The sequence below is a fragment of the Colletotrichum costaricense genome (assembly GCF_030867565.1).
Source record: "Colletotrichum costaricense strain IMI 309622 chromosome Unknown Scaffold_9.1, whole genome shotgun sequence".
NCBI classification, from domain to species: Eukaryota; Fungi; Ascomycota; class Sordariomycetes; order Glomerellales; family Glomerellaceae; genus Colletotrichum; species Colletotrichum costaricense.
Window position 1 is genome coordinate 701,787 of NW_026848238.1, and position 21,237 is coordinate 723,023.

Consider the following 21,237-nt stretch of genomic DNA (forward strand, 5'->3'; position numbering starts at 1 on the left):
CGGCAAATTTGTATGTCTGCCACAATGCCACTCTCGCGGTGGCAAAGATTGGCTTGACGGATTGCTTATTTTGGTGTTGATGTCGTATTCGAAGTGGTGGCCGAAGCCTTCTTTGCTTATTCTATGATATGTCACTTCATCCCGAGCCGCCCACCGTTGCGCGCCTCATCTCCGACATGCTGCACGATGCGGCGCGTGGTCGGGCATAAATCCTGCGGTCTTTCCAATAGCTGGAGGCAATCGTCAGGCGAGCATCGGATTCTCTCGAAGAGGTGGAAGAAAGCAAATGAAGAGTCAATGGCCGCAAATGGCTGTGGCTGTGGGATTTTCCGTGGTAATGAGTTTACGAGATGTGAGACTTTGAGGCGAAGGAGGAAGAATCAAAGGTTGACGATTTGATGTTGTTGGTGGTTACGTGCCTCACGGACGTTCTTTTGGAAATCAAAAGAAAAAGTCTAAGGCAATTGCGCCCGGCATGGACGTGTTCCTGCCTTATTCCAAACCGGCAGGTAATTAGGTAGTGGATGATATTCGCACCTTCCTTGAAGCCCCTGCATACCCGGTACTGGTTTTTTTCGAGGTGCATACCTTCCGCTCTGCCCTGACGTGTGCTTACGTAGTACAGCCGCTGAAATGCAGTTGTTCAGCGGGAGTGCCGCTGTAGCAGGCGCTGAGCAAATTATTGATTATGTAATTCATGCTTTTCAAGTCTTCCACACCTTTGGGAAAATGCACCCGATTCTCTCCTTCACGAACTTGAAGTCCAACCTCTGTACAACTCTGGCTGACCTACGACGAACGACTACATCCATATCTATATGGTGAACGCAGCAATATCTCGTATTATGCCCAGAGGTGGAATTATCGCCCTCAGGGGTTCTTCTTCGCCAAGATCGGATATCCCGTCGTCACTCGTTAGTCTTCACCGGCTTCTTGTAGGCTGCGGCTTAGCAACCCTCACTTCCAACCCCATCCCGCCCGTCACATATTCCCAATTCAATTTTCAAGCTGTGGAGTACAGCTTGTCACTAACAAGCTAATCCTGCGATCCTTCGCCCCGTATTTCACCCGACGTCACCGGGTGCCTGAGCTGGCGGAGCGGCTACCATCCGAAGCCCTGGTCGTCTGAAGTTGCAACGGACAAGAGGCGAGACCCGGCTGCCGCACAAGGGGAAAGAGAATGAATCCAGGACCTCATACTCCAGAGCCCAGACAGGGTATCTCGTCAATCTTGCTGGCCGACCCGTTGGACAACGGTTTACGGAGTATCATCCAGTTGGTTCCAGCTTCCAGCCTTTGACCCCTTCCCCCCGTTGCCCATCACTGCCATCCGGATCCCCGTCCTTGGCCTCCTCTTGGCCCTGTAAGCTTGGGTCATTGCTTGACCATTTTCAGACACCAGACGCAAGCCAGGCACGCAGTAGGACACACTAGAAGTCGGGAGCTTCGAGCACCTTTCCCGGCCGAGTCCTTCACCAAGGCAAGCGAGGCTGCCAGCAACCTCCGGCATCGACTTCCTAGCGTGCTCATTGTAGTCCGGTGATACCGCTACTGCACCTTTTTCCGTATAGCACCTGCAGCTCCAAACCCTTTACAGATCACAACTTCGTACAGCCTGGGCGGCGGCCGGATGTGCCAATGCTGCTCCTCAATTCAGTCCTCGTCACCTCGCTGCGGGTCTCGCTGCCGGGGTATACACCTTTTGGGAAGATAGCAAACTCGAACTGAACATGGCCCCTGTCTGCAAGCCTCGCTATAGGCACGTGCGGTCCACCCACCAAGACGGAAGGCATCGTGCAGAGATGCCGGTGCCAGGCCTTGATCCCGCCCCGGCTTGGAGCACTGCATCGAACTCTCGCGAACTCTCCCCCGTCAACGCTAGACGCTAGACAAGCTATTGCCAACCTTGGTGCCACTTCTTGCTTGATCGACTGATCCCGTATCAACAGGTCTTCTCAATAGGCGAATGCAAGCATCTCGACGCCTCGGTCGATTTAGACGTATAGAGGGTTTATAACAGCATAGAGGAATAAGCCCAGGCTCTTCGCGGTAGAATAATCTTGACCACGAGGTGAAGAGCCCATGGACGGATGTCTTTGACCGGAATTCACCGGGCATCTTCAAGGGTCCCTCATTTCCAAAGGTGCAGCGGTGACCAGGGAGCTTCAACCATCTTGACCGGCGCGCCGGATCTTCCAACTGTAACCGGGTACGGTTACAAAGATATCATGCCCTCATTTGCTCATCCTTGACCGGCAGCAAATTTCTGCCCTTGGCCGACCTGAATGACCCGCAACTTGACCCGCCCACTTACAACCGAAGAAATCTCATCAGTGTTGGCCTGTTGAGTTGTAAACGCCAGCTTTCTTGAAGAGCCACGTCAAATAACGGGTTTCCAGGCTCTTTGCAGAATTATCACTCAAGACTCTGTGGCGTAGAGGGAAGAGTTTATCTTTGCATGTTGAGTAGGGTCTAATTATCTCTAGCTTCTCCATACATGAGAACGCGTGGCATGTCCATTCTTCCAAGAGCGTGAGGTGAGCATGAAGTGCTTGTGCTGATGGTATGGAAATGGGTACTTGAATGACATTGACTACGTAGTAGATTCATCACACTCCAACAAACGAGCTTCCTTTTTTCATTTCTATCCAGACCGATAGTAATACCGACGACCCACGCCTTTTGACTGCTTCTCGTCAAACTACCCACCATGGTCAGGCTAACGCAAGGGGAGGAGGATTCCGACTCGCAGTCTGCAGCACCTATGCACATCCAGGGGTTCCCAGGCCTGGGCTTGGGCCAGATCAAACTCTCAGAGCCCAGGCCCCCTGGTCAGTGCAGCACTCAACCTGCTTGTTTTCGATTGGTTTACAGCTGTGCCGCTCTTTGAAGAGCTCTGATGAGAGGTTGTTGTCTCATTACGCATTCTAAAGGCAATCTGGGGAATGAAGGAGTCTCAATAAACGGTCACGACTCATTGCTTTGCATTTTCAAGCATGTATCCGCTCTATGGGGCGCTGGGGAGTCCGCTACGCAAGTTCGCTTCGTGAGGCATCGAGCAGGTTCGACTCATCGTTGGCCGCGAGCTTTCCAATTTTCGCCAGTGTCCGAAGGCTAGAGTGGTTGCATAAGGTCGATTGTTTGAGTTCGCCTTCAAGCAGTCTCATCACATGAGAATCTAGTTGGAAGTGATGCAGTGCGCTCGAGCTGCCACTCTCTAACGAGACTTCCTCTTGATGGACCCAAATGGCTCAACAACCTCGCCTCGTGTTGGTCAGCAAGTATTCGGCGGCGTTTTAGGTCTAGCAAACATCACGTCAGACCATGTCGATCGGCCTCGTTCAACTCGGGCAACTTTGGTGGCCAGAGTGCGGTATGCAGATTACAAGTCCGTCGTCTATGAGTAGATCGGTAGCAAGCTCCGTTCCTGCAAGAAGCTCACCTACTCATCCCAGGAGCCCGGAGGAGGTTCCTGTAACGGCTAAGGCGTACTCAATTAATCACTTGCATTTACGACGACAATCCAACAGGAAGCAAACATTTCGCCCGGAATGGAATATGCTCCACATCATCATCACCACCAACAAGCCCATAGTACTCCGTAGTGCTGGGTGTAGCCAGCGAAATCCGAGCCTCTCCAGTAGCATCCGGGACCCTCGGCTTTCCCAACTACACTGGTTCCTGGCTCCTGGGTCCGATTTTGCCTCGCCATGGAGTTGAGGACTGCTTAAATGCATGCTATTCATGCAGCAAGGCATGGCGATGGGCATCCCGGCTTCCGGCCATGTTTGCAGATGTTACAGCACCGACTTGGGGTTTCTGGGGTGTCATGAGTTGTCTTGGCTCGTCTAGGTATTGCCGCTCGTTGCGTCGCTCCCAGCTCGATCGTCATTTGTATGTCATCTGCAAAATTGTACCATACTGAGCCTCGCAACTTCGACCTAGTATGCGTAGACACCTCGCAAATGTGTTGCTGGTCCCTACTATAGGGATCTCTTTTTGGCTCAAGCCACTTCCAAACCTACCACCATGTGTCTTCCAGGCGTGGTAACAACGTTTGGCTGACATGGCGGAGGTTAACCATAGGCTTGTACACCGCAGAAACCGCTGCACCTCTGGCGCTCGGGCGGGCTTTCGACGTGCTTCCCCGGAGCGGCTGGACCCTGAGTAGCGGACGTGGCGGACAAACTGATCCTTCGATCTCCACCCCGACCTGCCCGCCCATCCAATCTTTCACAATCATCTCGACGCCGTCTCATCTTAGTAGCACATCGCGTCATGTTCCGCGAGTTGGCTGAACTCTGTTCTTCGGAAACCATTGCGTCGCGAATCCAGGGCGCTGGCCAGACTTTTTCAAGATGTCAGATTCAATGTTACTCGGCGCGGGCGCCTCTCTTGTGCACTCGTCATCACCAACATATTGCAAGCTGCACTCCATTCAACAATGAGGGTCATGTTCATGTGTACGATGATCATTCGAATCTCTTCACTGGCACGCTCTCAATTTCGAATCGCGTTCGCATCCTGCCCTTAGATTGGGTGGCTGGTGCAATATTAGTCTTGATTCGCACCACAGCAGTTCGAGAATGTGCTATGACGTTTTGTCGCAACATTCAACAAGATCGTATCCTGACCCCTCGAAGCAAGATCCTGGAAACAACCCCCCGAAAGTCGCTTGCTCGTTCTTTCGCCGTATACGTCCCTCGCATCATTCTGATATAGATTGAGCATCCTACTATAATCTCACGCCACCAAGCAGTCGGGGAGTCAAAGCTCAAAGAGCTAAAAGACTTCCGTGCTGATCAGCGGCTGACGAATGTTTGTCGACTTGAGATGGCAGAGCTATCAGGAGCTATGGCACCTGGGGATCTCGGTCTAATCAAGGTAGCATCGAATGCTATCGGGACTCTCGAATCTGCAGTAGCAGCATCTCGGCCTCCATATTAGGACTGCGAAGGTACCGCGGGGAAGGTATCTCCGGCCTTCCCACAAGATGTAAGCTGTGCTTCAAGCCAGCCGCCACGAGATGAGTCGGGGCCTAACTATGTGACGGTTGATCGAGGTTGACCACGACATTTGTAAAGGCCGGCGGCCGAGAATTACTTGCCACGCCCAACAACTCTCACATCGACCATTGCAGCTCACCAGCTGTGAAGCTTGGTGGCAGCTACCACACGGGCCCTCAAAGGGTACTCCGTACGTTGGCTTGAGTTGGGGATGACGCCGTTCGATTCAGCCTTTTGCCCCCATGGACGCCTCCAACAATAAGTACGGTCTTCAGTCAGCCACTCTTAGTCAATCGAGTTCTTTCGTCAAAAGCCACTGCTCCCTCAAGCTTAGTTCAAACCCGTTCAAGCACCTGTTACAGGTTCATGCCAAGACGCGGCCGTCGCATGGAAATGAGACATCTTCTAAGCCGGCAAGCCGGAGCAACGGACGTGCGAGCCTCCATGGCGTGGTGGCCAGAGCGTGTTCGTCTGCTTAGCCCCGAAGGCCGACGCAGGTCCCTGAAGATCATCTTTTTCCGTCTCGATCCGGGGATGGGTGAGAAGAGTCACTTCGTCTGCCTATTGGCTGGTGAAAGGTCATATCGAATGGTCTATCCTCACCCGGCCCTTTTTCTTCGTGAGATTAACGAACTATTACCTTATCAAAAGAGAGATCGAGACGACCTGGGATCTTCCGCTAGTGTGCCTGCAGAGAGACCGGTAGATGATTATATCTGCCAAGTGCATGTCTCATAATTCATTGCCGCCATCATTCGAAGAAGTTAGCTAACTATTTCCGCCGCTCCAACGGTGAACGAGAAACCGCTCAACCGCTGGAGGAAACGCGACAAGGAATAAGTGATCGACAAAGAACAAAGATCCAATTTCAAAGTTCCTAAGTCAAGCCTGGCTAGGGCCAGCCGTTCATGCCGTTCTAGAAAAGGGGCGTATGAGCCTTTTCGTTGCCATAGGTTTTTCGGACGCTATGCCGCGTACAGTCGTCAGGCAGCAAGCTCCCGCCGATCGGGATAGCTTTTCGTCGTCGGAGCAGACCCTGATTCATGAATCGCGTGGTTGCTAGGGTCCATGGACTGATTGCCAGGCTTTCCTCGGCCGAAATCGCACTGCACTGAGCAGTTGGGACCTTTTGCTAGAGATTACCTCAAAAAAGTCCACCCCCGGTGCTGATCACGAATGTCCGGTGCAACGGATATTCAGGAACCCGGGACGAATCGAGACAAGACAGAACAAGATCGACGAGAAGAAAGAATCATTATACACAAAATTCGATATATCAGAGACAACCCGGCGGGATTTAAAGTTTATTATGGTCGGTATCTGATTGCCGAGCTCCGCATTAAATAATTAAAGAATGCAAAAGGTCCATGATTTTACATTCTCTTACTGAGGCGCATAAACAAATGCCAACCTGTCAATCTCATCCCCGTCCCGTCCCAAGTATCCGACAATCTGCCATCCCGAAGGCGCCGTGTGCGTCGCGCAATCCGACGTCGTCGTACCAGCCGCGACCGTTCGGCCCGTGCTGGTAGTCGCCTGGATGTAAAAGTTGCGCGTCTCGTTGCTCTTCTTGCCCCAGCAGAGCTTAGCAGCGGTCCAGTACTCAGTCGCAGCAAGCGTCAGCGTCGCGGCCGTGCCACCGGTACCGCCGTGTGTGAAGACGGTGCCGTCGGCGAGCGTGACGGCGACGGAGTCGAGGCGGTCCGCGCCGCGGAAGGTCAGGACCGAGGCCTTGGGCTTGGACTTGCTGGCGAGCGCGGGCAGGTCGGAGAACCAGTCGCCGTGGGGACCGCCGGAGAAGTCGGATTGGCGTAGGGTGGAGGAGAGGGACCAGGTGAAGTTTGCGGTGATGGGGTTGTGGTCGGTGAGGATGCTGCCGTTGGACTGGAGGAACTTGCTGCTCTCGTAGTTGAAGTAGGTGGCTTCGAGGTTGACGACGGCGTTGCCACGGTAAAAGGCCTTGTCGACCGTCTCGCAGTAGTTTGTGGTGCTGGGGTTGGCGCAGAGGGTCTCGACGGTGGGCACGACGCCGGCGCGCTCGAGCTGGAGCCAGACGTCGCGCATGCCGTTCTGCGAGGCGAAGACGCCGATCTGGTCCGACGTGCGGGTGTAGCGGGAGTTTGTGTCGCCGAAGACGAGGACGGCGTTGCCGACGGACCAGGTGTCGATGTAGTCGGCGACCTGGTGGAGGTTGCTGTTACGGGCCGTGAGGTCGCCCGCCTCGGTGCCGGCGTCGGTGTGGAGGTTGTAGACGTCCACGTAGACGCCCTCGGCGACGCGGAGGCGCATGAAGGTGAAGCCCTTGGGCGTCAGGCAGTCGGATCCGGAGGCATTGGAGCAGGTTGACCACTTCACGCGCTCGAATTCGATCCAGTCATAGTTGGCGAGGGTGTTGAGGCCGGAGCCGAGGGGCACGCCGCCGGAGGTTGCGGTGCGGTAAGGGTGCGTGTCCGTCTCATAGATGTAGGCGTGGTAGTTGAAGTCCTGTTTTCGGTATGTTAGTTATAGTACTGTTTTGCTATTTTCTGCCATTTCTTGGAGGTTCATGGCTAATGATAGCAGTAGAGTTCAAGCTTGAAACAGTGACAGATGGGAAATGCTGGGATCGCGAGTCGTGGATGTCCTTGCATTGACGCAGGGACGGAGCAACATGTGGCTCATGCGCTTTCCCCAGGACCCCAGCCCACGCGGTCAATAGCAAGAAATAGCTTTTCAGTTGTCGGGAATAGATTGCTGCTCTTGTGCAAAGACTCACCTCTTGAACGTTGATGATGTCGTAGTTGTACTTGGCGAAGTACGATCCGATGGTTCGCGAGTTGGTCGTCTTGTCGCCGGGCACCTCGTTGTTCTGGAGGATCTCGGGCAGGCCAGCGACGTTCATGGCGAGGATGGTGAGGTCGCCGCTCGTCTGGGCCAGAGCGCCGGAGGAAAGGGCGCCTCCGGCGAGGAGCATCTTGAGGCTGGTGGGCTTCATGATAGCGACTGGATCTTCTGCTCGTTTCGCAACGTGGGATGTTTGATCGGACGGAGGGAAGGGAAGAAAGATCGACGGGCGAGCGAGAGGGACAGAGCGGCGCTGGCTGGAGACGAAATCCCAACTACATGCGAGAGAAACGGCGAGCAGTGGTGATATTTAAAGGAACCTTTTTCCCATCAACTCAAACGTAATTAACTATGAACTCCCCTCTTGGCAACACGAGGCGAACCAGACATAAACACCCTGGTTAACTTTCACACGATGTGGCATGTGCTAAAGAACCAGGGCTACAAGCAAGATTACAACAGCTTTACAGTTGAATTTGGGGAAGGTGACAAGCAATAGGCACAACGTGATCTACATTTGACTCGTGATGGGTGGAACATCTTTACGGTGGTTGATGCTCATCTCCCTCGAACCCCTCACTGCCGCGGCACTGGTGCCCAAATCGGTCGTTCTACCCCGTCCTTATCGACGTATCGACATGACGATGTAACCTCTCCCACCGGTCAATGCTGCACATGTCCGGGCCGTTAGATGCGGAGCGGTCGTAAAGGTCGGACAAAGGGGGAGCAGCACCGGACGAAAAGATGGAATATGGTATCCGTATAATATCGACACGAAATATATACACACGTGCGGTGAAGTAGCATCGCTACACTCAATAATGATACTCCATTGGCATGACACGTTTTTATCAATTTATTGAAATTAGGCATGGCAGACATGCTGACCGTGCATATCATAGAGAGAGGGGGGAGTTATACTCTGAGGTAAACATATTGTCCACAAGTATAATTAGACGGTCAGCTGTTTAGATGACACTGATTACCTTGATGGAGCTACAAAACGCACTTGGATAGAATTAGATACCGACCGCTGTGCAGGGGCTGGCTTTTTCAAGGTTCGCATAGTGGTTTTCCTCAATCCTGTGCTGCCCGGCAGGCTCAAAAGTTGCACGTGGATCCACGTGGAGGGTCTTGGCTATGAGATTCGTCGACGAGGGGTTCTCCTTGTCGAGACTATTTCTTCAAACGACCTGGCCCCCCACGAGGGGCAGATATTCTCACGACGTTTTATCGTCCCTCGGCGAACCAGCCTGAATCCTGGGGTTCCTCAACAACACGTTTCTTTTTCTCTTCGGTCAATAACTTCCGTCGGCCGAGTCTGCCGAGAAGGAGTCGCGAGTATCCGCAAACTGTAGGAAAACAAGGGCAACTCGGCTCAAGCGTTCGGTGCCGAGTTAGGAATGGGTCGAACACGTTCAGTTGATCTCATTTTTTGAGATGGAATGACGTGTCTATGCGGAGGCGCAGATTGCACCATCCGAGTTTTACCGGGCGAACCATCATCATGCCGTTTCTGCGGCGATGCAGCAGAAGAAGACGAAGTCATCTCGCTCTCGGTAGGCATCCGTTGGCAAGATTCGGAACGACCTTGCGACGGCTCGGCTTGCGAAAGAGAAAATGCGACTTGGCGGAGGTGCGGTGGTGGGAACCGGCCACTCGGTGCCTTTGGGTCATTTCTGGGTCAGACGAAGCAGAGGATGGCCCGTCCGTCGTCGGTCCTCCCCGCCGGCGACTTTGTTTCGGCGCTGCCATGGTATGGCCGGGTTTCGTAACGGCCGTTGGGCCCCCAACCCTCGAACCCGGTGTCGTTTTGCGAGTCGGCGCGCCGAGGTCCGAAGGAGAAGAAGACGTGCGGAGCCTTGAACTTTTTGCCCTTCGCAACCGGTAAGTTCCATGGACCCGAGCAGCTGGGTCGGCGCTGAGTTTCACTCTCACTCTCTACTTGGGTCCAGCTAGGCTGATGCGGTACCAAACTATGATTCTAAACCAATTTGTGGCTTTTCCACGTACCCATAGATCTGGGCCCGTTTGCTGCTGTGGCCGGCATCGTGGTAATGAAAGCCGTCGTTATCGAATGTTGCATAACCCCGAGCTTTCCAATTTTAGAATAGAATGCAGTTTAGAGTATTGTCCCATGGTGGTTGGGAACGTTGGAATTCCAGTTTGAGAGCGTGGTAAAAAAGCCACAGTGGGGAGATGAACCCATCGTTGCCATGCTAACTTTGGTCGCCAAAACCGAGAGCCTCGAGAGAGGCGTGAGAAAGAGCGCCCCGAGAAAAGCATGACGCCCTTTGTTCCTGGATGGGTGTTTGGGGCTAAGAAAGTTTGGTGCCACACGGCGTGGCGCCACGGATGGGTTCCTGACATGATTTCTTGGCTGCTAGCTAGCCTCATTTCCATGGTTCATGACGAGTGAGCGTAATCGCGAGCGCGACCGCGTTGACGAGACTACGGCTGGTTGTCCACTAGTTGTTTTGACAAACTTTGGTAGAAGTGGTTTCGTCACGATACAAGACCATCATCATGACTCAACGGAGCTGATTTTCAATGGTCAACATCCTCTATATGCAACCGTTCAGACGTCACTCTATTCACGTAGCATCGCCTCCATGAGCAGAGGGAGGCAAACTTCTCCCTGTGAAGCCTGGAAGGGAAACCACTATTTCCAAGGCAGGAGACAGATAAGACAGCTGAATCTGAGCCTTGGTGCGGATAAGGGAGGGTGAGAGAGGGCAGGACTCTGACTCGGTGCTTGTTTGGGAATGTCTGCGCACGGCCCTAGCGGTGATCAGGGACCGCCAGGCGAGCTTTGGTCGGGAGGACTGAGCTCCGGGTCTCAGGATGGTCTTGAGCAACTCTTCATGCGGAGGGATGATGTGATGCGATGGGGGGCAGTGGCAGGCAAGTTGGGAACAGACAAGACGCGGGTTCCGTGGGCCTTCCTGGCAATGGGGGTTTCCTGCGTTGTGAGATTTCGCATATTGGCCACAGTATGTGATTATGCTTTGCGATGGATGCGGTTGTGGATGCGGAAACGGGAGGTCATAGTGACTGGTGTTATTGACACTTTTCGGGGTCGACGTGAGACTATCTTAGCCCTACAAGGCACCACAAGCCGACGGTCTCGTTCGATAGACGGATGGATCAGGTGGTATGTCCGGCAATCCTTTTGGAGGGCTCTCATGGATGGGCCGAATTTGAAATCTTTCTCTCGATTCCGGGGGCATTGATCTGAATGAGCATCACGGCCGTTGATCTTGGTGATCGATCATCACTAGGTCATTCACGATCGCTTGGGGTAAGTCCAAAGGCCTGTTTCGAGGTCCAGCAAGTTGCGGCAGAGGAATGAGACTTGAGGCCTTTCAGCTGGCATCGTGATGGTATTTGCCGAGAATTCCCAGTGCCGTCCGTTTACCAAACCAGTCGTAAGCCAGATTGGCGAGTCTCATGCATGCCTCTGCGATCATATGATGATATTTGCATGCAATATTCCTGACCAAACGGAGAGGGTCCAGACCGTAACATTTAGTTACCATCCGGCCATTTCTTCGGTGGGGCCCCGTCTTTGACAGCGGCATGCCAGCAAGGGAATCTTGCCCTTCTGTCGATGGACTACAAAGTCTCTCCTCGAATCGCCTGGAGTGGTACAGTGTCAAACGGTACCGTTCGAGGGTGTGGGGTCTGAGTTGGTGAAACGGGCCGGACGCTATTCGTACACTACACTCCATCTTCATCACCTTTTCAGGTGATATTAAGCATGATACGGTTACGGTCGGTCGGTTTGTTTTAGACGGGTTCTTTTTCACCCCTGTTCTGGACCCCGATGAGCGCTGAAATGGATGGGGGATAGAGGTAGGCCTGTCCATGTTGAGGTTGCTTGCGTGATATGCGTGAAATCAGCGAAAACTTCGGCACACTCGGACGGGTCATGATAACGGGTTCCTTGGAAAGCTTGGGTTGGCGATCTCTACTGTGTAGTCTGCGCTCAGTCTTACCCCTCTGCCCTGCCATGAAGGCGGGCCAGAAGATCTGTCCGGTTACCGGTTGTCAATAAGCCCTGAAAGCTTTGATGTGGAGCCTTGCGCCCGTTTTAACGTATCCTTATAGAATTCGTCATCGCGATGCTTGGCGATTGTGGAATTGGAGCCGGGTCCAAGAGCAAGGGAATCGAGAATCCGGAATGAAGGACTATGAAAAAGCTGGAAACATGGGAACAGGTAGGGTGTTGCGTGGGCGTGATGGAGTTGCATATGCAGTGGTGGGGAGAGCGATGCAGATATCGAGGTGCTTGTGGGCAGGGGGTATCGCTGACAATTGTCTCGGGGCTCTCCCTGTAGGCAGCGATGAGGACAAGCTGTTGAGATCGCTCGACGAGATCAAAGCTCCTTCACACCAACGCCGGCTGGAGAAACTTGCGAGGACAGGACCATCCCCGCTGAATCCACGTTTTCTTCCTTTTTTTGTCCGATGCGTGGGCTTCTGGGAAGACGTTCATGCGAAACTGGGCACATCACATCTCAGGCTGGGATGACCACAGTGCGTTTCTGCTATCTTGCCTCTAGTCCAGAGCGAAGTAGAACAGGATGCGTGGTTACACTCCGGAACACGCCGGTAGTAAACGGCGATTGCTGCGGTACCTATTGTTTCGCGAGCGTCTAGAAAACGTGGAGAAAAGGAAAGTGATGGATCCAAAAGGTGAGCTAAATTACATGATATCAACCGGACCAAGAAGAGACAATGGGTCTGTGTGCATCTGAACTCTCGGGAAAAGTCAAGCAAAAAGTTGAGTTGACTTTTTGAATTTCCCCTCTTCGAGAACATTGCTGATTTGAGATGCCACAAAGCGGACGCTCCGAAAGTCAGCCTTCCGCCCACCGGAGGCTCTTGGTTGTACTCGGAATGGACTCGGTGTGCCGGAACGGATGTGGCGCTGGGGTCCGGAGCAGGCTCCGGCTTCTCCCACTCGCCGGCTGCACCGCCGCCCATCTTCCCGATCTTCCAAGACAAAAATGACAACGCCACAACCCAGTCGATATACGTAATCGAGATGAAATACAAACAAACGCATTGAAAACGTGACGTGAAGGTCATGTTCATGTTCATCATATCTGATGGAGCGTCATTTCTTCTTCCTTGCGTTTGGGCCTCCCCTGGTTGCCAGCGTCCGATATCACATTCATCCCACCAGACGCGTTTCACGAACCCACGCAGCACACAGTAGACATCTTTGCTCTTCTCCTCCGCCTCTGACAGACTTGCTCCATCTGCACCGTGTCCGTGCGCTCAAGGATCACAAGTTCAACTTGACTTGTAGCAATTCCCGACGACGAAGACGACCCTCGGCTTGCACCCTGCTTGCCCCTCTCTTCTGACCTACCCGGACTCAAGATATGAATGCGGACTGAGGATCACAGCGTCATTCCATCACATCGCAGACGGGCCTTTCAATAATCGTTAGTCTCATATTGACCAGGTGTCAAACCGTAAGCGAAGGGCACCTTGGAGTAAGAAAAGCAACGAGCTTCCCCTCTTTCCCGCCTAGTTCCCTTGCGTTCGCTTGACCATGCGGGGCGGCGGCCAACACCTGGCATCATCACAAGCAGCTGAAGTGGACGCGCGGGGGTTCCATTTCTGCAAACCCATCCAAGCTCCAGCTGTCAATGCGGCCGATGAGGGCGCGGCGCGCGGTTTTGGTCCATCAAGAAGCAGAAGCGGTGGAGGGATGGATAGCCTGCCGTTTTTCTTGCATCCTTCCCGCACTGACCCTCACTCCAAAATAGGCCAGGACTCAGAATAACACCCTTGTCCCTGATGGAGCCCTGTCTAGGCCCTGGTCAATAATCTCGTCGTATTAAGAGCTGGCATCGTGGCTGTCAGGGTTCGTGATGCGTACCTTCAGACAGCGGCTGGGGGTGTAAATAGATGGAACTTCAAGGAACCTGGGAGGTGGATGAGCAAGAGATAGTCTGGAACGAGGGAATTCGATTAAAAGAAGGTGAGAAACGTGCTTCGGCGTCGAGACCGGATTGACGCGGTTAGAGAGTATTGATTGCTGCAGGCCAGGACACACGAACCCCCCACTGTGACGCCCACCGGGCCACCGTTGAAAATTGAGATCATCCAGGAACATTCCCTCAAACTCTTGATTACATGGGTGGAATTTTGCTTGTATTGACCGATACGTCCTAGTCGGCATATCAGGGTCTTATCAGCTACCGCTGCACACGATCACGAATTGCCGTAACATCATCACTCGTGATTGTGCGATGCTGGACTGCTCTAGAATGAAGTAATAATTGCTCTCATGCCATAGTGAGTGCTGTTGACATCCCGCATATGGACTTAATCTCTGCCCTTGAGTAGACGTACAGGTATGCGATGCAACGTTCGGCGAAGCGATCGGGACGTGGGCGACAATGGTATTGCTGCATAATGGCTTAGGAAGACTTATCACTGTAACAGAGGCAAGATAGTATTGCTATAACTTTACTTTTCGGCATCGCCCGGTCTAAGAGCCAAGCCTCTACATAAACCTAAAGGCGAATTTTCTCGCTATTTGCCGAACATCAGACGGAGGAAGAAAAAGGCCTGGCCTTTCTGACCGTCGCTTGTCTGCCGATGACACATTGGTAGGGAGACCACATGGCAACTTGATCATCCGAAGACGAAGGAGGCTCCTCTCCGTTGAGGAGAGAAATCTCCACCCCGCGCCTGGCTGCTGAAGCGAGGGGACTGCTCAGCAGGCTCGCGTTTCAGACCGCGCCGCTGACAATCAGTTCGGCGACTTGTCCACTCTGGGACTTCTCAAAAGGGTTTCTGTTTATGCGACTACAGAGTTTGTGAGACGGTGAATATGTTCAAGTGATTGTCCGTTGCCGTGTGCGACAGAAGCAAACTGATGGGCGTTTGGAACAGGTTGACGTTTTGTTACGGTCGTCATACGCGTTTGGGAGGGTATATCACCGGTCTTCTAAACCTTATAAACGTATGATGAATCTCTTGAAATAGTATCGGTGATTGGGATCATGCATGACACCATGATGTAATAGCGACTTACAGACAGTATTAACAGTGGAAAGTCCTCGGTAGTTAGGATGGCGGCGACCAATATTCGGAGAGTTTCGGGGTGACAGCTGGTTTCAAGGACTGAGAACGATAGCACAGCAGTTAAGTTGCTTACGATGCGACGCTGAAGACTGGAAGTCGCATAGCATTAGGCAAACTCTTAATGGATGTTTCGCCACGCTTGAAGGTAGCTTTTCCACAGGTTGAATGGCATCAATAGAGCTGTTAGATTCATATCATATGATCATTGCCATATTCGGCCCGTCGACGATCTTGTTAAGGACTGGGGCAATCGTAGTCGCCAAGTTATTTGAAGTTGTTAATAAGCGCTTAGATGAAGTATGATTGTCAAAGTGTGGTCAGTCATTTCATTCTGCTACTAGACGCATGCCTGCCTTGGACGGGTTCTGTTATTTATTGAGCACTTTGACTTGCCTTGGCTGTATATTGAGTACGAAGTGAGTGCTAATATAGTTGCCACTTCATGGCTGTAATTCGCATGGCCTTGGTATTAATCAAAGTCAGCGATCATTAGCGTTAAGATTTATTAACACATCTCAATGATAGTGGTCTTTCCATGAATCGTGGAAATGAGGGTCTTTCTTTGCGCGCGAATTAATATCAAAGCTCTTGCCAAGGCTTCGTAATTGTAATCTGAAACGGCGACTTACTTGTCATCAAAGTATCGTAAACAAATCGATAGATCGGTCTAGTTACTAGAGACATATTGCAATTGTGGCGATGTATAGAAGGTGTCTGGCCCCAAATTCTGACTATGATACAAAGTGGACGAGATCATGAAGTGGGTGGCTCAACCTCGCCAGTGTTTTCGTGCCATAGAATAGTAGACTAACCATCAAGTATCAATACCGCGAGCACCTTCAAGGTCTGGGTCGATGATGGCAACGTTTGTCGTTTCCCTAGATGCTAAGTTGAATTGAATGCATGCTCGATATTGCGGCATCACCTCCTTCTATAGCAAGTCAATGACACCTCACACCAGTGGTTCTAAGCCGACTGTTCATGTTGCCCAAGCGATGTTGTACAGACTCTCAACGCACTACCGAGGTAGTATGATCGCAACCTATGGGAACAGGTTTCGAATGGTTTGCTTTGGCACCAAGGGAATATCACATGTAGTTGGGTAACGACTTGACACTAATCGCCATGGAGCGATCCATGCCACTTGTCAAAGTCGGTCTGTATAGATCATTTCACCTTTGTACTCTCTATCAAGCTTCATGTGAGACGTCACCACTTTTTCCGTTGCTACCTTCTAAGCATGTTCTAGCCCTTCAGGATGCACGGTCAAACAAAAAACAATAGTCACAGTCTATAATTCATGAACGAACCCGAACAGACGAGGTGTTTGTCGCCTTAAATTTCAAGTATAAAGAGTAAACCCTTTTTTTTTTTGCGCTCATCTTGCTCAACCCCATGCTGGAGGTCTTGAGGTCTTTACACATTCAACTGAGACTAAGTCATCGGGGGACTTGAAGCGACGCTCAAGCACTAAACTTTCCAGATCGCATGATATCTATCGGCCAAAATTCTTCTATCCTTCGCGCAATTGAACTCTACAATAATCAGAGCACTTCCGCTATCAGCGCTTGTAACTAAAGTAAAACTCTTCAGTCATAGGAATATCCACTCACTCAAGTCAGGTATCTCGGAATAAGTCCCTAACCGTGTCCTGGAACTTGATGGTGTGTAGGTAAAAGGTCACGAAAGTTGTCCCCACGGCAAGTAGTGCCCACTGGATCGAGATTAGAATTACAATGCACCAGCACCAGAAGTCAAATAAGAGTGGCATTTACCTGTATCATGCTCCCGCTGTTGCTGTTAATCGCCCTCAGGGCTTGCCCTATGAACGCTAATGCGCTTGCTTGTAACAAGAGAGCAACCCAACTCCCAGCCCCCACGACTGCTCTTGGTAGTTCGTGGCTGCGGCCCCCCTCTGTCCTCTCTAGCGCATCGAGGAACATCTCATCTGTTTGCATCAACTGTAGAATGAGTGCGATCATCAATGAGACCGAGGATGTAGCTGCTGCCCACGAGAGCCAGTACGAGGCGTCTGCCGTAGCCTGAACGGCAGCTGCTATGGGTGGATCAGTCTCATTGGTTAGAGGAACACCGAAGAAGTTTCCTCCCGTAGCAAATCCTTGGCTAGCCGAGATGGAAACGGAAACCGTGATAGTGGCAGTAAATGCGACAAGCTGAAGATACGCAGAAAATGGCGGATTATGTGGCCGTGACGCACTAGCATGCGGGGGTTGCCGGTTGGTGCCTGTGGCTCCCGACACGATTGATGGTCCCTGGCCGCCGGTTGGGGATCGTGGCGTTGATGTCGTAGCCATCTTCACTCAACAGAAAGGACTCAGCCTTGAACCAGTTTGCAGTCAAAGCGCGCAGAAACCTGGAGGTGGGTAGATGATGTGGTGTAGGAGAGTGTAAGAGTATGACACCTGACTGCAAATGTCACGCAAGACACGGCCACTATTTATGTCGAGCTCAACAAGCTATCGCATCGCGAGCTGACGATCTTTGGCTTTGTTGGCTGAGCTAGGTGCTAGTCTCGGTTGCCTTACTGGACTGCACCGCGTCCGACTCAGGAAGAAACGCCAAAACGAGGCAGTGCCACCGAAAGAGGCGTCGGCCGTGGCAATATAAATGTGCATATCTCCAAGGCATCCTAAAGAAATTCTAGGCATCGACTGCCTGCAACTCGCTTCTTATCCTTTGATGATCGCCCTGTCTGTTCTCTTCTTCGACCTTGGCCTGAGATAGTAACTAGTTTCCAAGCAAATCATGGGTGCATCACAGAGTCGAGGTCCAACGACCCCCAAAGGAGTTACAGGTAAGCAAAATGGTTAGATCAGTGAAACACAAAACTCCAAATGCAGTTCTTACTCTTTATTGTCGCAGGCTCGGTGCTACAAACGCGACTGGAGATGGAAGGAATTTTGGGACAAGAAGGCTTGGGCATCATTCGCCATATTATCAGCCACCAGACACCTGGTTTAGTCACCCGGGTCATATGGAGCAGAGAGCACAGCACTTTGCAACACGAGTACCTGTTGGTTTGCATCACAGGTCAAGAAGAGGCAAGAACCTCGTGGGTTAGACTTGAACGAATGGGCCATTTGGGCAAGCAGGCAACAGACAAGGAAGCAAAGTTGATGTTCATACCGGCACCTTGTAAGTCAAGCCTGGTTCACCATGACGACGAGACTTTACACGATGTCGATCTTGGTCCGTTGCCTCCAACGTTGGCGAAAATGGCAAACATACTCTCAATAATCCACCAAGCAGCATCCGACTACACATTCCTTCACCACAATTGTTGGTGGTTTGCTAGACAAACCTTTACCGTCCTCTTTACTCGTTTCATGCCTGATGGACCTCAGAAAAGGAGACTTCAAGGGAAATGTATCATGAAGAATCTAGAACAGGCAGAAGCACCGTATCATTCTGCGTGGCGTGGACGGCTGATCCGAGGAATGCTGTTGTTTGTTACCGCACCTGTGTTTCCTATTGCTTGGCCAGTCATTGTTGTAGGAACGGCAAGCATATCTGGATATGCCATGTTTGTGCTTTGGAAGACTTCAAAGAAGATTGATGTTCAGATTGATGATTATTTGGGAAGTGTTGCGAAATGATTATAAGCTCAATTTCGGCAAAGCGTTGGGCCCGTATCATCCGGTGCGAAGAGGCTAGCTTTCGGGGTTGACTTCCGCGAGGATTTGAAATCATTTTCCATCATACTAGATCTCTTGGGCAGTACGCCATGTCGATCAAAGAAACACAGTTCCTGATACATTGTGGCTCGTTGTGCATCTCCTACCCAATCAGCAAGTTGCAACCAGGCAAAGAGCCTTGACGAAATATGGACCTTGTTAGCAGTTTCTTCACATAGAGATCTTCTGGACAGACACTGCTGAACAAGTTCAATATTTGAAGTCATCAAGTGGAGCAGCTTAAGGCTGAGTATAACCATCTCGAGTCTCGTGATGTACTTACAAAAGAGGATGAAGTACCTAGATGTATGGGTATACGAGAACATCGCGGACCGAGAGACATATGGTATGTGCCAGAAGCTCTCCAAAGACTTTCATATTAGCCGAGGATTCAGAAGGAGATGATATCCGATGTGTCGGCGGTCGGTCCGGTCTTTGCAGTGTCCCTAGATGCGGGGTATTCGTGCTGCCAGCTGAGTAACCGAAATGTCTTAGATATCCGTTGAGTGATGCCCTCATACCAATCTGTACTTATTACGAGCCTGTCAGTTTAACCTCAACAATATGTGCGGGGTACAAATTGTGTTTCTACAGTCGGTGATTTACAAGCTCTAAGTGCAACGCGTCATGTCCGCCACTACCAATACTGGCCGCTCTGAGGCTCTGAGCTTCAACGATCATTTTGTCCAAATTATCGACGGAAAACCTTCTCCAACAGAGAAGAATCGTCATGGCATTAATCCAGCAAACCTGACTGCGAAAGCAGAGGTCCCTATCGCTACGCGCAAGGATCTTGATCTTGCCGTCGCTGCAGCAAAAGATGCCTTCAAAGCATGGTCGAAAGTTTCGTACGAAGACCGAAAGACGGCAGTTTTGGCATATGCGGATGCTGTGGATAGCCACCGAACCCAGTTCAGAGACTTGCTGATCTCTGAACAAGGAAAGCCAGTATGAACGCTAAGCCGCAGTCTTGTTTGTGGCATCAAATTGGCGAGCTACGCTTACACTTCCTAGATACCTCAAGCAGATGCCGAGACAGAGGCTGCGATCAGCTGGATTCGTGGCATGGCCGGTATCCCACTACCGGAGGATATTGTAGAGGACACCGATCACCGGACCATTATCACTCGTTATGCTCCTCTGGGTGTAGTTGGCGCTATTGTTCCTTGGAACTTTCCCTTGCTTCTCGCGACGGGCAAGATCGCACCCGCCCTCCTGACTGGAAATGTGATCATTGTCAAGCCCTCGTAAGGATGTTGGCACAATGGGAACTTATGCTATGGATGCTAAGAAACTCGCAGACCATTCACCCCGTACTGTGGGCTGAAGTTAGTTGAACTAGCACAACAGTTCTTTCCGCCGGGTGTGGTTCAGTCTCTGAGCGGAGACGACGACCTTGGCCCTTGGTTGACAAGTCACCCCGGCATTGACAAGATCAGCTTCACTGGATCCACAGCCACAGGGAAATTGGTAATGCAGAGCGCAAGCAAGACATTGAAGAGAGTCACGCTGGAATTGTGAGTGTATCGGCATTGCTTATTACCTTATGGTAAAGACTGACGACAAAAGGGGAGGAAACGATCCTGCTATCGTGTTCCCGGATGTAGATGTTGACAAGGTCGCTGAAAAGGTGTGTATAATCCAGAGAGTTCGCAGCCTAGTACGACTGATTAAAGTACTTAATATAGGTGGCGTTTTTCGCCTTTCTCAACTCCGGCCAGGTATGTGTTCTTATCCTATCATTCCTATATCCCAATACCTTGAGATAATGCTGTAGTTACACAGAACTATTCGCTTACACTTTACATCAGATCTGCCTGAATTTGAAACGTATTTACGTGCACGAGACCATCTTTGACCGCTTCAAGGAAGCCTTAGTGAAACACGTCAAGGGGTACAACCTTGGTGATGGCTCACAACCTGGCGTCACTCATGGACCTCTGCAAAACTCGATGCAGTATGAACGAGTCAAGACATTCTTCTCGGACATCGAGTCTCAAGGATGGAAAGTTGCCGTAGGCGGCAACGTTGAGCAGTCTCAAGGCTACTTCATCACTCCTACGATCATCGATCGCCCTCCTGAGAAGTCGCGCCTGGTCGTCGAGGAGCCCTTTGGTAGGTTCCTCCAGCCCTTGCCAACCATAAGAGTTTTGGCTCTGATGCATTTTGAACAGGTCCCATTGTTCCTCTCCTTTCCTGGAGCAGCGAAGATGAGGTTGTTTCCCGCGCCAATGACACGTCGATGGGCCTTGGAGCATCCGTGTGGACAAACGATTTGGAGAAAGCTGCCAAGATTGCTAGGCAAATCCAAGCAGGCAATGTTTGGGTCAACACACACTTCGATCTCACACCTTTAGCTCCATTTGGAGGGCACAAGGAGAGTGGTATTGGAACTGAGTGGGGTGCGAATGGCCTGAAGGGTTTCTGTAATGTGCAGACCCTATTCCTCAACAAGCAAGTTGTCAGCTAAGATATTTGGCCATCCAGCAGCTTCAGTATCAGCTTCACACAGTCAATCAAGTGACAATGGAAAAGCTGGTGAACATATGTGCATGTCGGTTCGGTACCAAAAGAATTGAAGCAAGTGATGAATCCCACTTAGG

At 51.5% G+C, this 21,237-nt stretch overlaps 9 protein-coding genes across 9 annotated transcripts; 5 read left to right on the forward strand and 4 right to left on the reverse strand.

Moving 5' to 3' along the window:
• Window positions 1-1,571: 1,571 nt before the first annotated feature.
• CCOS01_09062 (uncharacterized protein) lies at window positions 1,572-1,889 on the forward strand (the record flags this gene model as incomplete). Its single annotated transcript, XM_060457222.1, has 1 exon — window positions 1,572-1,889. A coding segment is annotated over one exon (318 nt), but the record flags the coding sequence as incomplete, so codon positions are not given.
• A 4,500-nt stretch (window positions 1,890-6,389) lies between these two features.
• Window positions 6,390-7,980, reverse strand: CCOS01_09063 (endonuclease/Exonuclease/phosphatase; the record flags this gene model as incomplete). Its single annotated transcript, XM_060457223.1, has 2 exons — window positions 6,390-7,490; window positions 7,762-7,980. 2 exons carry the CDS (start codon window positions 7,978-7,980, stop codon window positions 6,390-6,392), a joined length of 1,320 nt encoding a protein of 439 aa, XP_060311923.1.
• Window positions 7,981-8,803: 823 nt separating this feature from the next.
• CCOS01_09064 (uncharacterized protein) lies at window positions 8,804-9,187 on the forward strand (the record flags this gene model as incomplete). Its single annotated transcript, XM_060457224.1, has 1 exon — window positions 8,804-9,187. A coding segment is annotated over one exon (384 nt), but the record flags the coding sequence as incomplete, so codon positions are not given.
• Window positions 9,188-9,513: 326 nt separating this feature from the next.
• CCOS01_09065 (uncharacterized protein) lies at window positions 9,514-9,879 on the reverse strand (the record flags this gene model as incomplete). Its single annotated transcript, XM_060457225.1, has 2 exons — window positions 9,514-9,770; window positions 9,843-9,879. The coding sequence occupies 2 exons, from the start codon at window positions 9,877-9,879 to the stop codon at window positions 9,514-9,516; spliced, it is 294 nt and encodes a 97-aa protein (XP_060311925.1).
• A 789-nt stretch (window positions 9,880-10,668) lies between these two features.
• On the reverse strand, window positions 10,669-10,812 carry CCOS01_09066 (uncharacterized protein; the record flags this gene model as incomplete). The annotated part of the gene is made up of 1 exon (XM_060457226.1): window positions 10,669-10,812. The coding sequence occupies one exon, from the start codon at window positions 10,810-10,812 to the stop codon at window positions 10,669-10,671; it is 144 nt and encodes a 47-aa protein (XP_060311926.1).
• Window positions 10,813-12,943: 2,131 nt separating this feature from the next.
• CCOS01_09067 (uncharacterized protein) lies at window positions 12,944-13,204 on the forward strand (the record flags this gene model as incomplete). The annotated part of the gene is made up of 1 exon (XM_060457227.1): window positions 12,944-13,204. The coding sequence occupies one exon, from the start codon at window positions 12,944-12,946 to the stop codon at window positions 13,202-13,204; it is 261 nt and encodes an 86-aa protein (XP_060311927.1).
• A 3,353-nt stretch (window positions 13,205-16,557) lies between these two features.
• On the reverse strand, window positions 16,558-17,254 carry CCOS01_09068 (uncharacterized protein; the record flags this gene model as incomplete). Its single annotated transcript, XM_060457228.1, has 2 exons — window positions 16,558-16,653; window positions 16,715-17,254. 2 exons carry the CDS (start codon window positions 17,252-17,254, stop codon window positions 16,558-16,560), a joined length of 636 nt encoding a protein of 211 aa, XP_060311928.1.
• Window positions 17,255-17,705: 451 nt separating this feature from the next.
• On the forward strand, window positions 17,706-18,556 carry CCOS01_09069 (uncharacterized protein; the record flags this gene model as incomplete). The annotated part of the gene is made up of 2 exons (XM_060457229.1): window positions 17,706-17,754; window positions 17,823-18,556. 2 exons carry the CDS (start codon window positions 17,706-17,708, stop codon window positions 18,554-18,556), a joined length of 783 nt encoding a protein of 260 aa, XP_060311929.1.
• Window positions 18,557-19,261: 705 nt separating this feature from the next.
• CCOS01_09070 (aldehyde dehydrogenase) lies at window positions 19,262-21,104 on the forward strand (the record flags this gene model as incomplete). Its single annotated transcript, XM_060457230.1, has 7 exons — window positions 19,262-19,582; window positions 19,649-19,881; window positions 19,936-20,151; window positions 20,204-20,264; window positions 20,323-20,355; window positions 20,446-20,749; window positions 20,809-21,104. The coding sequence occupies 7 exons, from the start codon at window positions 19,262-19,264 to the stop codon at window positions 21,102-21,104; spliced, it is 1,464 nt and encodes a 487-aa protein (XP_060311930.1).
• Window positions 21,105-21,237: the final 133 nt, after the last annotated feature.